A 12305-nucleotide genomic window follows, 5' to 3' on the forward strand; every position below is an offset into this window, starting at 1 on the left:
CTAGGAAGCTGAGAAAAAGGCTGTGAGCAAATGACCATTTTCCCCCTGATGAACATCCAAAGTTATTACTGATATATTTTCTCGAATTCTGTTCTGATCATTTAATATACTGAAGTTTCCTGGCAGAAATTGATTCTCTGATGTACTTTTTTTTTTTTTTTTTAGGTGACTGTCCTAATGATGGAGGTAAGTAATGGCCTTAAATAAGTCTGTTTGGTATAAATTGTGTCCATATGTATAGATACACATTTACTCTCAGGTTTATATTTTATACATTGTATTAGTGAAAGTAGTTTAAGGAAACATAACTACCAATTTAAGATTTAACTTTTTATGTTTTAAAAGAATGCATATCAGGAATTTTTTTCTTGAGTATAAACTATGTTTCCAATAATGGCTCAGGCCTCCAATCGGGGCCAGGACCCTGGGCCGGGCAGGACACTCTGTTGTGTTTTTAGTGGAGTCAAATCCACGTGGTTTGTATATTTTTTCGTTTAATCTTGGGCATTTTGTTTCTCTTTCTGAGAACATAACTTGAAACACTTCAGAGCCAATAATCTTATAAAAAGTGCGCCCTTAAACCCAATAATCGTATAAAAAGTGTGCCTGTAACAATTTTATACACATTCACAATGTACTTTTGCTGCCTTCTAGATAATTTATTTTGCAACACATTTCTGCACAGTTGTAAATAACTTATGTACTATAACATCACTTCAGTTATGTGTAAAGAAATAAATTAATTAATTACATGCTCTTTGTAAAAAAAAAAAAATTCTGGTTTTACTATCTTCTAACATATAAAAGCACTTTTACTTTAAATAGTAAATTTAATTGTCTTAATAGTTTGGGCATAGTGTTTACTGATTAAATCTTTATCAAACTTTATTCAGATTATAAAAATAATATGGTACAGAGCCAAAATAAAAAAACTTTAAAAATGCAGAAAAATATGAAGAAGAAAATGAAAAGCATTGGTAATCCCAGTGCTCATAACTTGGATGAATGTCCTTCTAGACCCCCATCTATGCTGTGTAATTGTTAAATACATGACCCACTCCACTGTTCTTGCCTGGAGGATCCCATGGACAGAGGAGCCTGGCGGGCTGCAGTCCGTGGGGTCACAGAGCGTCGGACCCGACTGAGCGACTAAGCCCAGCACGCTGTTGAATATGCGCATATTAACATGATGACCGTTTCATACTACGCGGGTGTAACACGGGACCAGAGCGCAGTTTACTGAGTTTCCTGGTGTCTGTCCCAGTGGTGAGCGGTGGCGGCTGAGCGTCTGGACACGTGCATGTTGACACGTGCGTCCGCTTCTGCCCTTAGTCTCTACCTTCCTTTCAGCTAAACTGCTGACTTGACAGACCTACCTGTTGAATTCTGTTTTCTTGAGAAGTTGACCCAGTTTGTATTTTGAGTCTGCCCAAGTCCCCACACCTCCCCCAAATTTAGATACTACGCATCTGTTCAACTTCATCAAAATGATGAGAAAAATTTCATTCATATTTGTCATTGTTTTGATGGCTGTCTCTTCACATGTTTACTTGTTGTTTTTTTTTCCTTTGTGAATTTGCTGGTGGGCTGGCCGCCCGTCCAGAAGGAGACGGAGCTCCCGGCCAGGAGAAGCACGAGGCGCCCGAGAACCCCGAGCCGCCCGGCGAGCTCCCCGCGGCGCTCAGGTCCGTGTGCCCAGGTCCCGCCCCCGCCTCTCCACGCTGCCCCAGCTCCTGTGCTGCTTGAGCTCAGTCGTGAGCAAGTCGGTTCAGAGACAGCAAAGCCCGCTTCATCTTCCCGTACCTGAGGGGCACCTGACTCCTGTACAGCATTTCAGAGATTGGGGGAGATTCGTACTCACGGCTAAATCATGGCACGGGTTTCATTCCTGGTGGTTATGTTTACCGCTCTTTTTACCTTAACGAGGTTAAGAGGTGGGTGCTTTTAGACCTGTCAGGTTAGTGGGACGTTCTTAATATTCTGCAGACTGTGTCCTAACCGGCAGGTCGGAGGTGGCCTGGAAATTAGCATTAGCGCGGGTGTTCTGTCCACCCTGAAACGCGCAAGTGTTCTGTGTCTCTTTTCAGGAGGATACCTCGGCCTGGGAGCGCACGGCCCGCGCCTCCCCGGGTCCGAAGGCAGGAGAGTGTGGAGGCGCTGACCACGGACAGGTGGGGCCCCGGGCAGCCACGCCCGTCTCTCGGCACCTGGAGAGGGGGAGGGGCTTCCCCAGCGCGGGTGGGGCTGGTGGGGGTGGAGCGCGTGCACCTGGGCGGGGCCCTGACCTCTAACCACGGGCCGAACCACCTCCGCATGGGTTCGCGCTCTGCAGTCACATCTGCCATTACGGGAAAGTGTATTCCTTCCCTATCTAGATGAGAGGGTTTTCTGAGAATAAAAACAACCGGGGGAAAATGGGATAAAAGGATTTAAAGGCTTAATTGCACAAAAATTAAAAACAAAAGATAGAAAGTCATGAGCAGTATAAGGACAAGCCACATGCAGGGCTTTCATAAACTTTACGAATCTCCCTGTGGTCCAGTGTGGACATAGTACAAAACATCAGAGCAAAGGAATAGGAAATGGAGAATGGGCTGCTCGGAGGGGGCTTCAGCCGGGTTGGGAGGCAGGGCTTGGAGGCGGCGTGGGTGTGTCTTGTTGCCCAGGGAAGCGAAGGCATGAGGCAGCAGGTGCTGGTGGGAAGGACTGAGAGAAGTTCGAGTTCCTGTCTTTAAGGAGAGACGAGGAGCGCATTTCTCTGGTGGTAGGAATGGTCCAGTAGGGAGGGGACACTGCAGACGCAGGTGGTGCGGGTTGGGGGCGGGGTGTCGGGGGAACAGCGGGCGTGTGGAGGGATGGCCTCACCAAGAGGGGGCTGGTGGGCGGGTGAGATCCTGGGAGGTGAGCTCCTGGCTCTGTCTTCCTCCTGAGCTGACAGTGAGTCTGGGGATGGAGGACAGGGCCTGGTGCCCGGACTGGACTAGGGCAGAGGTCCTTGTTCGGGGCTGCCCAGGGGACGTTTTGTGGCATCGGGACTGGGGAGGACATGGAGACAAGGCTCCCGGCGTCCAGCTGGGCTCGGGGCCAGGGTGCTGCTGAGCCTCCTGCAGAGGACAGGCCGCCCATCCCAGAGGTCTGCAGAGCATGGAGAAGCAGGGTGTGCTCCTGGGCCCCCCAGGGCACCAGGTGAGGGGTCCAGTCAGCCTCACGTGGACTGTTCTCCAGTCAGGGTTGGGAAGACTCTGGGCTGGGGTGGGGTGGGGTGGTCGCAGAGCAGGGGCTTGGATTCAGGGCTGAGCATCTGCTGTCTGCGACGGTGACCAGGCCCCACCGTAGGCCTGTGACAGGGATGCCGGAGCATTCGGGGGCCCCAGGGACTGGGCGGGGCCGTTCCAGCACTGGGAACTCCCCGGAGTTAGGGCAGCAGCCCGGAGCGCAGCGTGAGCCCCGGGGCTGGCCGGTGAGGGCGATCAGGGGTGGGGTCGAGGGCGAGAGCGCTGATTCTCAGAGAAGCTCAGTCAGTTCAGCTCAGTCGCTCAGTCGTGTCTGACTCTTTGCGACCCCACGGACTGCAGCCCGCCAGGCTTCCCTGTCCTCCACCAACTCCCGGAGCTTGCTCAAACCATGTCCATCGAGTCGGTGATGCCATCCAACCATCTCATCCTCTGTCAGGTGACAGACAACATTCGTCTGTTGTCACAGAAACTCAGACAACACGAAATTCAAAGTTGGCAGATTTTAGGGAGTATAGTCTAAAGCCACTGTAAGCGCAAGGAAAACCATGACCCTGCCTGGACCTGGAGAGCGGAGGCCTGGAGGGGGAGGTCAGCTGCTGCTTGCGGGCTCTGGGAGGCCCGGCCTCCCCAGGGCACGTGGGTGAAGATGTGGGGAATACTTGGGGAGGACTGGGGACGCAGTTCCAGACGCCTGGGGTTGATGGGGGCGTGTGACCGGGAGAAGGTTGCTAACGGAACCCAGTCTCTCTCGTTTAGGACGGGGAGTGGTAAAACCGTGTCCAACGTGATCGTTGAGTCGCAGAACTCGGACAACGAGGACGACGATCAGTTTGTGGTGGAGGCCGCCCCCCAACTCCCCGAGATGTCGGAGCTGGAAATGGTGAGTGAAGCGCGGCGCGTGTTGAGTCATCACGCGCAGACAGCACCGGGCCGAGTCCTCTCGCTCTGAGATCTGTCTGCACAGAGCTCTCCTCTGAAGTTTCAGTTAGTTTTCCGCCCTCTTTAACCCGGTCCCTCCCCTGATGAGATCCAGCGGGCGTGGCCCTGAGAGCTCAGCAAGCCTGAGCCTCCTTTTTCTGTGCTTCCTCTCTGCTCAGGCCCAGGCAGTGGAGCTGGAGGAAGACGAGAAGCACGGTGAGTCGTGGGCGGCGTGCGCCCCGGGGTGGCTCTGAAAGGACCTGGTGGAGCGAGCTTGGTCTGCCGCGGTTGGCTCAGGGCTCTGAGTAGCAGTAGAGAGGACGCCGTGGGCACCGACGCCTGCTCAACGTGTGGTTCTTCCTGGGGACGATGGAAGCCGCTGGGGCTGGGGGCAGGACCCGGAGGTCAGCGGTGGGCAGCTGTGGAGATGACGTCCCTGCTTACCCACACGATTAGACCGTGGGATTGGAGGACTCCTGAGGTCCCCTCCAGATCAACAGTTCTGTAATACTCTTTTCTTCCCAAGCAGTGTCTTCTTTTTTGTTTTTTTTTCGGCCACACCACGGAGCATATGGGTTCTTAGTGCCCTGATTGGGGATTGAACCCCTGCTCCCTGTGTTGGGAATTCAGAGTCTTCGCCCCTGCACCACAAGGGAGGTTCCCATAATGTCTTCTTTTAGTTCTAACGTTTGTAAAGGCCGAGAGAGTGGTCTGGCGAACCCTGCATTATCATGCAGCTTTTGCAGGGAGCAGTCATCTTGTCTCACCTTGGTCTCCACTAGAGGTGATCCCCCACTCCCCACAGCTTTCAGGTCCTGGAGAGCATCATTTCTGCTGTAAACATGTTTTTTTTTTAATATCCATAATTCCATTATTGCCTCTAAAAAAGCAATCATTGCTGCTTTTTATGTCATCCAGTGCTTTTTTCTCCCCCCAGTCGTTTTGTGTTTTTTTCTAGTTCCTTTGAGTCAGAATCCAGGTAAGGTCTCTGTGTTTGCAGCTGACTGATCTAAGTCTGAATTCTCTCTAGAATCCCCCTCCCACCCCATCCCACTCGTGACTTATTTGTTGAAGAGGCTGGTTGCTCGCCCTTTAGGGTTCCTCACAGTTGGCTGTTGCTTGTTACCCACCGGTGTTGGGCTTCTTTTTTTTCCGTGTTCTTCTGTTCCTATGAAGTGGGTCCGGAGACTTGGTTAGAGTCGGTTTGTTTGGATGTGGGCAGGCGGTGGCGGCGGTGCTGGCTGCTCGTCAGGCCTGCTGTCTCTGTGCTCGGACGCGGGTCTGGCTCTGGTGCTCCGCGGGGGGTGTGGGGGTGGCCTTCTCGTCCCCGCCCCCCAGCACACTTTGGTTGGCCTCCACGTTGTCAGGCTTTGCCTCCCCGGGCGTTTGCCGCTCCCTGCGCCCCCTCACAGGGCGTTTGTCTGCTGGCACCTTGAGGGGTGACCGGTGAGGGCTGTGCTGGTGGTGCTGGTGGTGGTTTTGACGTCCGTCTGGAGTCAGGCTTGAACACGCCTGATGTGTTTTGCTCCAGCCCACCTGCGTTTTCTCCGTGCCCTTCTGCCTGTGTTCGCCCAGGAGACTCTGTGGCTTCCTGGTTCCTGGTGGACAGAGGTTTTAGGCTCTTTCGTGTGCTTGCTTCCCACCCCATATCTGCGAGGAGTCTGGTCGCACGTCACTTCTGCGTTGGTCATTGTATCTAGGGGTTTTCTGACTTTTTTGTAAGAAGGTGAAATCCTGAGTTCATGTTGGTATGTTCACTTTAGATTTATGATTGCAGGGTTTTCCCCAAGTTCTTTGATTTGTCCGTGGACGTCTCTGCTCGTGCCAGCAATTCTGGCTCCCAGCAGCGTCAGCCGTGTGTCTCTTTACTCTGCATTTCGCACACTCGGCAGTGTCAAGCAGCACGACCAGTGGTTGACAACCGTGTGTCTCCTGACAGCGCGTCAGGGTGTCCTTGGCAGATCCGACCGCCTTCTGGTTCTTACTGTCCATCCCCTTGGGGAGGCACAGCCAGTGGCTCTGTTCTTAAGTTGTGAAATAACTCTTCTCTGTTAGTTACGCATGCTGATGTGATACTGCTACATTGATAGTTTTCTTTTGCTTTCAATCTTTAGGCTTTAAAATTTTTTATTTAATTTTGTTTTATTAATGTAAAATAGTCACATGGTTCCAAGGTCAAACGTACCAAACAAGGTATATTCAAGTGATTTTTCATATGGTATTTATCTCACGAGTAATCCTTTTTTAAAATAATAAAAAGAGTTGATGGCTCTTTCCCCAATATAAAGAAATATTAGTTCTTAGTCTACAATAGGCTGAAAGAGTTGCTTTGCTCTTTTACCTTGTAAAGAGTATTTGAAGCTGTTTCAGTATAGAAAGAGAAAGAATCTTAGCATTCCTCCTCACCCCACCCGCGCTTAGAGTAAGCTGGCTTCTTAGAGCAGAGAACTGCTTTAACATGAAACCAACTGATTTCCAACAGGAGGACTTGTCAAAAAAATTCTGGAGACTAAGAAAGATTATGAGAAGTTGCAGCAGTCATCCAGACCTGGAGAGAAGGTAACGAAATGACTTCTGTAAGCGCTGGCATTTAGCCTCTGTTTCACAGGTCTGCTTTCAAGGACCAGGCGCGCCCTTGAGACCCTGTGATTGTCGGCTACGTCAGTGTCCATGTTTACAAGCCTCCCCCACTACCCCCCCGCCCCGCCCAGTTGGCAGGATAGACGATGTGGGGCTCTGGGGGCCTGGTGTTGCTCCTCTGTGCCCAGTCCCGTCCTGGGTGGGGTGGCGGCCTCCCCCGGCCTGCGCCAACCCCAAGCTGACCCCTTCCTGCCCGGCCCGCCCCCTCTCCCTGCGCCGTGGGGGCAGGCAGGCTGTCCGCCTGCGTGACCCCAGCTGGTGACAGGGCGAAAGTCTGGGAAGTGTTCAGATCTGACTTTTGAACACTCCTGCCTTCTCTGTCTGGTCTTCCAGCTGTCTCCCTTCGAGGTGTGCGGCTTGGCTCTGATAGGACCCCCGCCTCCCGCCCACCAGCCCCTGCCCCGGGGGCACGCGTAGCGGGGTGAGTACCTGCAGGCCAGGTAGTGAGCCTCAGATGCCTCGAAGAGCTTTCCGTTGTAGCACCTTAAAAATATAAGAATAAATCTTCACTTCTTGGTTTTTTAACATAAGTTTCTGGATTTCTTAGCTTTGTCAGGAGTCAACAATCCAGTAACTTTATATACAGACACTCACACAGCTGTTTTTTTTCCTTCTAGTTGAATTAACAGTTATTTGTTTTAGATAATTCTGCTTAATATGTCCTGGTTTGTCATGAAGATCTGGGCTGAAGCAGCTGCAAGGAGACCCGTAGCGCTGAAACCCCAGTTACAGGGAGCCCATCACACCACTAACGGGAGGAGAGTGCTCTTCTCAAAGGGGAGAAGCCCTTCCTGCCGTCTGCTGTCCACCGCTGGGGAATTGCACTATGTCATCGTCCTCCTCGTGAGTCTGGAGAGTTGTCCAGTGTCCCTGGCAGTGTTTGCGCAGACCTGTCGGAAACCTCCAGTGTGTGTGCCTCAGGCTGTTACTGAGGGTGACCTTTGAAGCTGCAGTTGGTTTAAATTTTATAGCTCTTTGTTTTTATGCAAAGCGCACTATGCCTGTGTTTCAGTTTCCTATGAAAGTAAATTTCAGATGGGTAGATCTATTGCCTTCAGAAGATAAAAGGGAAAAAATTCCCTTGTTCGGTGAACACGTGCTGCTTTGAAAAGTATAGTTAGTGAGCGTTTTTAAAGTTGGAGGTGATGTGTATTACAATCGGGTGGGAAAACCCAGCAAGTTTCTCTGCTTTTTGTTCTTTGGTATGTTATAGACGTCACATTTAAATTTAACTTGTGGGTCTTTTAAAATATCTTAGATTTTTTAAAAATAAATGAAAATGTGTAGGAAAAGTTGAAGTCCTTTCAGGACTTGCTTCAGTCCTGTTCTCACTAGGGCAGCCACTAAGGTAGATTCGGTGTGATGCCTCCTTCCTGTGGGTTTGTAACCTCATTTTGTTGTTTGCAGCTTTCTTCAGACAGCATGGAGTTTCTGAGACCCTGCCCGTTTTGATGCCTGTTGGTCTAGTTTATTCATTTTAATTGAATGGTATTCCAGTGTTTGTTAGTCATCAGTTCCTTCACTGATGGGCACTTAGGGCTCTCCAGCCTTCTGCTGTTGTGCAGAGCGCTTCCATGGGCTCCTTTGCGTGTGTCCTGCACACAAGAGCCAGTGTCGGTCTCCAGCAGTGATCAGCAGATGTTTTCTGTAAAAGGCCAGACAGTAAATAGTTGAGGCTTCAGAGCCATATGGTGTCTGCCGCAGCTTCTCAGCTCTGCTGATGCCTCCATAAGCAGCTGTTGCGTAGACACTAGTACATGAATGCGTGTCTGTATCCCGATAAAGCTTTATCACAACAGCAGGACGTGGTCTCAGCCTGTGGTTTGTGGCCCCCTCTCCCCGCTGCTCTCAAGAAAGTGCCAGAACTGGACTCTCTGCCAGAACACAGGCAGGGCTTCAGTTTCACCAGGTTCCATTGAGGCTATGCTGATTTGTTCTCTCAATGAAATGAAAGTCCCTATTTTCACACGTCTCTGCAGCCACAGCCGAGATAACGAACATGCTCATGGCCCTCAGAAGTGGCCTGTGTCCTCGGTCTTCCCTCCCACCCACCTGTTTCCTCCGTCCACCCTACCACCCCCAGCAACCGCTCCCCTTCCTTCTGTTGCTGTAGTTTGATTTCCTAGAATTGTGTATGAATGGACTCATTTGGTATATACTCTTTATTGGGTCTGGCTCCTTTTACTGGCCATAATGATTTTGCAGCATACCCACGTTGCAGCGTGCATCAGCAGTTCACTTCTTTTACCGCCATCAGATACACTGCGGTGTGGTTACCCTTTTATCAACTGGGGAGCATCAGGGTTGCTTCTGGTTTGGGACGATTCCAGATAAAGCTGCTGTGAACAAGTCTGTGTGGACAAGGACTTTCATCCAGCTGGGTAAACACTTAGGAGGGGACCGCTGGGTCGTGTGGTAAATGTTTACTCAGCTTTTTAAGAAAACTGCCAGGCTGTTTTCCAGAGTGGCTCCACCACTCACCTTCCAACCAGCAGTTGAGTTCCGGTTCCTCCACGTCCTCATCAACACTTGATACGGTCAGTTTTTTAAAATTGCTTGTGGTTTTGATTTGCGTTTTCTTAGTTGCTAACGATATTAAATATCTTTTCTTTGCTTATTTTCCATTCTTATATCTTCTTTGGTAAAGTGTCCACATTTTTTTTTTGCCCCTTTGAAAGTTAGGCTGTTTGTATTCTTACTGTTGAGTTCTGAGAATCCTTCATATATTCTGGACATAAGACTCTTATCAGATACAGTGCATAAATGTTTTCCTCTAGTCCAGGGCTTGTCTTTTCCTTCCCTTGAAAGTGTCTTTCAAATAGCAGAAGTTTAAAGTTTTAAAGCAGTCGAATGTTGGTGTTGTATCCAAGAAGTCTTGCCAAACCCTCGGTCACAGAGGTTTCTTCTTATATTTTCTGGAGATTTTATAGTTTAGGTTTTATATTTTAAGTTGACTTTTGTATAGAATGCAAGGTATGGATTGAAGCGTATTTATTTTTGCATATGGTAACCAGATGTTCCAGCATCATTTGTTAAATTGTCATACTTAGCAATTTTTCTTGGCCAATCAGAGGGATGTGCAGTTGTATCTTTTTGTTTCTTTAGTGTTAACATAAACTCACGGTCATTGCTGCTTCCTCTGTGCTAGGGGGACTTTGTGGTCATTGTGTTCATTGTTCATCAACCCTCTGATGTTGGTTCAGTCACTCCATTGCTAGTTCCTTCTCTTCTTGCTGTTTTCTTAGTATTGGAGCTTCTGAGTTGCTAGCTTTTCTGTTCTCTCAAACTAATCCTTTAGACTTTTTAATGGGATAATGCACACCACTTCAGCTTTCATTGTATTGGTCAGATCTTCGTCACTAAGGGGTCTGTGAAGTGACATCTTAATTCCAGGCATCCATGTGCTTAGCGAGCAACGAGAGGTTCCATTGTACAGGCATCCATGTGCTTAATTCCAGGCATCCATGTGCTTAATTCCAGGCATCCATGTGCTTAATTCCAGGCATCCATGTGCTTAGCGAGCAATGAGAGGTTCCATTGTACAGACCAAAACTTGCCAGATTTTCTCACTGTCTGGCATGGGCAGAAACTGACCGTTTTGCAAGGCACTTGGGTTAAATGGCAGAGGCTGCCTGCTTGGCTAAGGGCTGAGGGTTCTGGAATCGGCATGTCGACCACACGTGGGCTGGTCACAGGACAGGAAGCTTTGCTGTTAAGAAGGGAGATCAGTACAATTCTACCTGAATTAACAACAAATAAGCTAAAAAACCCCCTAAAAAAAGAGAAGGGTGAGCAGGCAGAGGAGCCAGCCAGTAGTCCCTTCCACAGTGTTTCTCTAGGAAATCGCTTATTTCATGCCCATTTTACAAAGTCATGGCAAAAAGATGCTTCAAGATACTTTTGTGATTTAAAAAATAGGTCTATAGTTCTTCTTTCCAAAAATTTTGTATTTTTTTCCCTTTGATAAGACTTTGAAAAAACCATTGAAAGAGACACCGAGTAGCAAAGCGTCAGCTTTTGGTTCTGTAGGTACCGACTTCTGTTGTCCTTTCATTGATTTCTACTCTATTCTTCCTCTTAATTTCTTCGGGTGTTTACTTTCTCTAGCCTCTTGAGTAGAAGACCCTTAACTCATTTGTTTTTAGTCTTCATCATTTTCAACAAATATATTTAAGACTATACATCTCCCTTTAAGCATGTTTTATCCTAAAATTTAAAATTTGTAAATACTAAAAACTCCTTGAATTTTAGGATGAAGTAGTTGGTTGTTATTTCTTCTTTAGCACATGAGCTATTTGGGAGTTTGGTTTTTAGCTTTTAAACATAGATTTTTTTTTTTTAAGTTTTTCTTTTTTTCCTCCAATATCTAATATGATTGTATGTTCAAAGAATGTGGTCTCTGTGATGTTGATTATTTGGAATGGAGACTTTCTCTGTGGCCTAGTTTGTGGTCAGTTATTATAAATGTTGCTTTCATGCCTGCAGAGTATGTCTTCTTTCTCTCTTTGGGATCAGTCTACACTTCAGTGTACACTGTGGACTTCACAGAGAGGCGATTGGAAGACTATTTGTAGGCCATATCTACCTGTGGTCACTCTTGATTTATATGTATTAATCATAATATTAATTGTTTATCTTCTCTAGCTCATTCAAAAATTCAAATAGTGTTTTCTCTGCTCTCACATAGCTTGTAGTGTGCCCCGAGTTTCAGTACTTTGTACTTTTTTGGAGGGAGTGTTTTTTTTCAGTGCTAAGGAAATACATATTTGTAATCTGGGCATCTCTCCAGCCTGTCTTTGAAGTTGTGTTGGAAGAAAAGCCCTTTCTTATTGTGCTAATGGACTTGAGGAATACATTATGGAATAAATATGTGAGTCGGATTGCTTTGAGCATTTTTCTCCTCATCCGGACTTACTTGCTCTCTCTTCAAGAGGAAATATAAACTTTGTTAATAGGAAGATATTGGCTCATGCCAAGCATTTTTTTCCTTCAGATTTATGAAGTTTTTGAAAAAACAACCAGAAAAGCAGTTTTACTAGTGTTTCTTATGCTTTAAAAATGCTTGCTTTTCAAGCTTTATAAATGAAGATGCTTTGGAGTAATAGCAGTGGTGTCAAAGACGGTTCACTCACTTTAAAGCACCGTTTAAAGATTCTCACTCCTGATTTTTCAGTCTCCTTTTATACAGTCTTCTCTCAGGTGCTTTTTTTCTGTTTTTTCATGTTATATCTGTTCTGTGACTGTAAGCTTTGGCTGCTTTTTCTTTTCATTTAAATTCTTTATTTTGAAATAGGCTCAGAGAGTCTACTTCTCTTTGTAGATTTCCTTCTCTTCATTTATTTAAAGTTTTGGTGGGTTTGTTCTCTTCATCTTCTTGGTCACATGAACCACGTGTTGTTCTGGGGCTGCTAGAAGTCATGTGTCTCCGCAGACAAGGACCTGAGTGTGTGCTGAGTTGGACTTCCACATGCTGTTTCACTGCCCTTCTGAAGGGAAAGCAGCCATGAGGCC

The 12305-nt window shown here is 47.7% G+C and overlaps 1 protein-coding gene across 22 annotated transcripts in view; it reads left to right on the top strand.

The window, feature by feature from the left end:
• IFT54 (intraflagellar transport 54) overlaps positions 1 to 12305 on the top strand; it is a 73759-nt gene that overhangs the window by 35435 nt on the left and 26019 nt on the right. For 9 of the 22 annotated variants that reach the window (XM_081491273.1, XM_081491269.1, XM_081491276.1 and 6 more), the window contains 6 exons: positions 166 to 186; positions 1604 to 1685; positions 2088 to 2171; positions 3993 to 4116; positions 4334 to 4370; positions 6637 to 6713. In XM_081491273.1, the coding sequence (XP_081347399.1) occupies positions 166 to 186; positions 1604 to 1685; positions 2088 to 2171; positions 3993 to 4116; positions 4334 to 4370; positions 6637 to 6713 (425 nt within the window). Of the gene's footprint in view, positions 1 to 165; positions 187 to 1603; positions 1686 to 2087; positions 2172 to 3992; positions 4135 to 4333; positions 4371 to 6636; positions 6714 to 7127; positions 7320 to 7436; positions 8087 to 12305 lie in introns of those variants that run through there. The other 13 variants (XM_081491270.1, XM_081491274.1, XM_081491282.1 and 10 more) reach the window with 6 other exon arrangements.

The sequence above is a fragment of the Giraffa tippelskirchi genome, chromosome 5 (genome assembly GCF_054371585.1).
Source record: "Giraffa tippelskirchi isolate mGirTip1 chromosome 5, T2T-mGirTip1v1.2.pri, whole genome shotgun sequence".
NCBI classification, from domain to species: domain Eukaryota; kingdom Metazoa; phylum Chordata; class Mammalia; order Artiodactyla; family Giraffidae; genus Giraffa; species Giraffa tippelskirchi.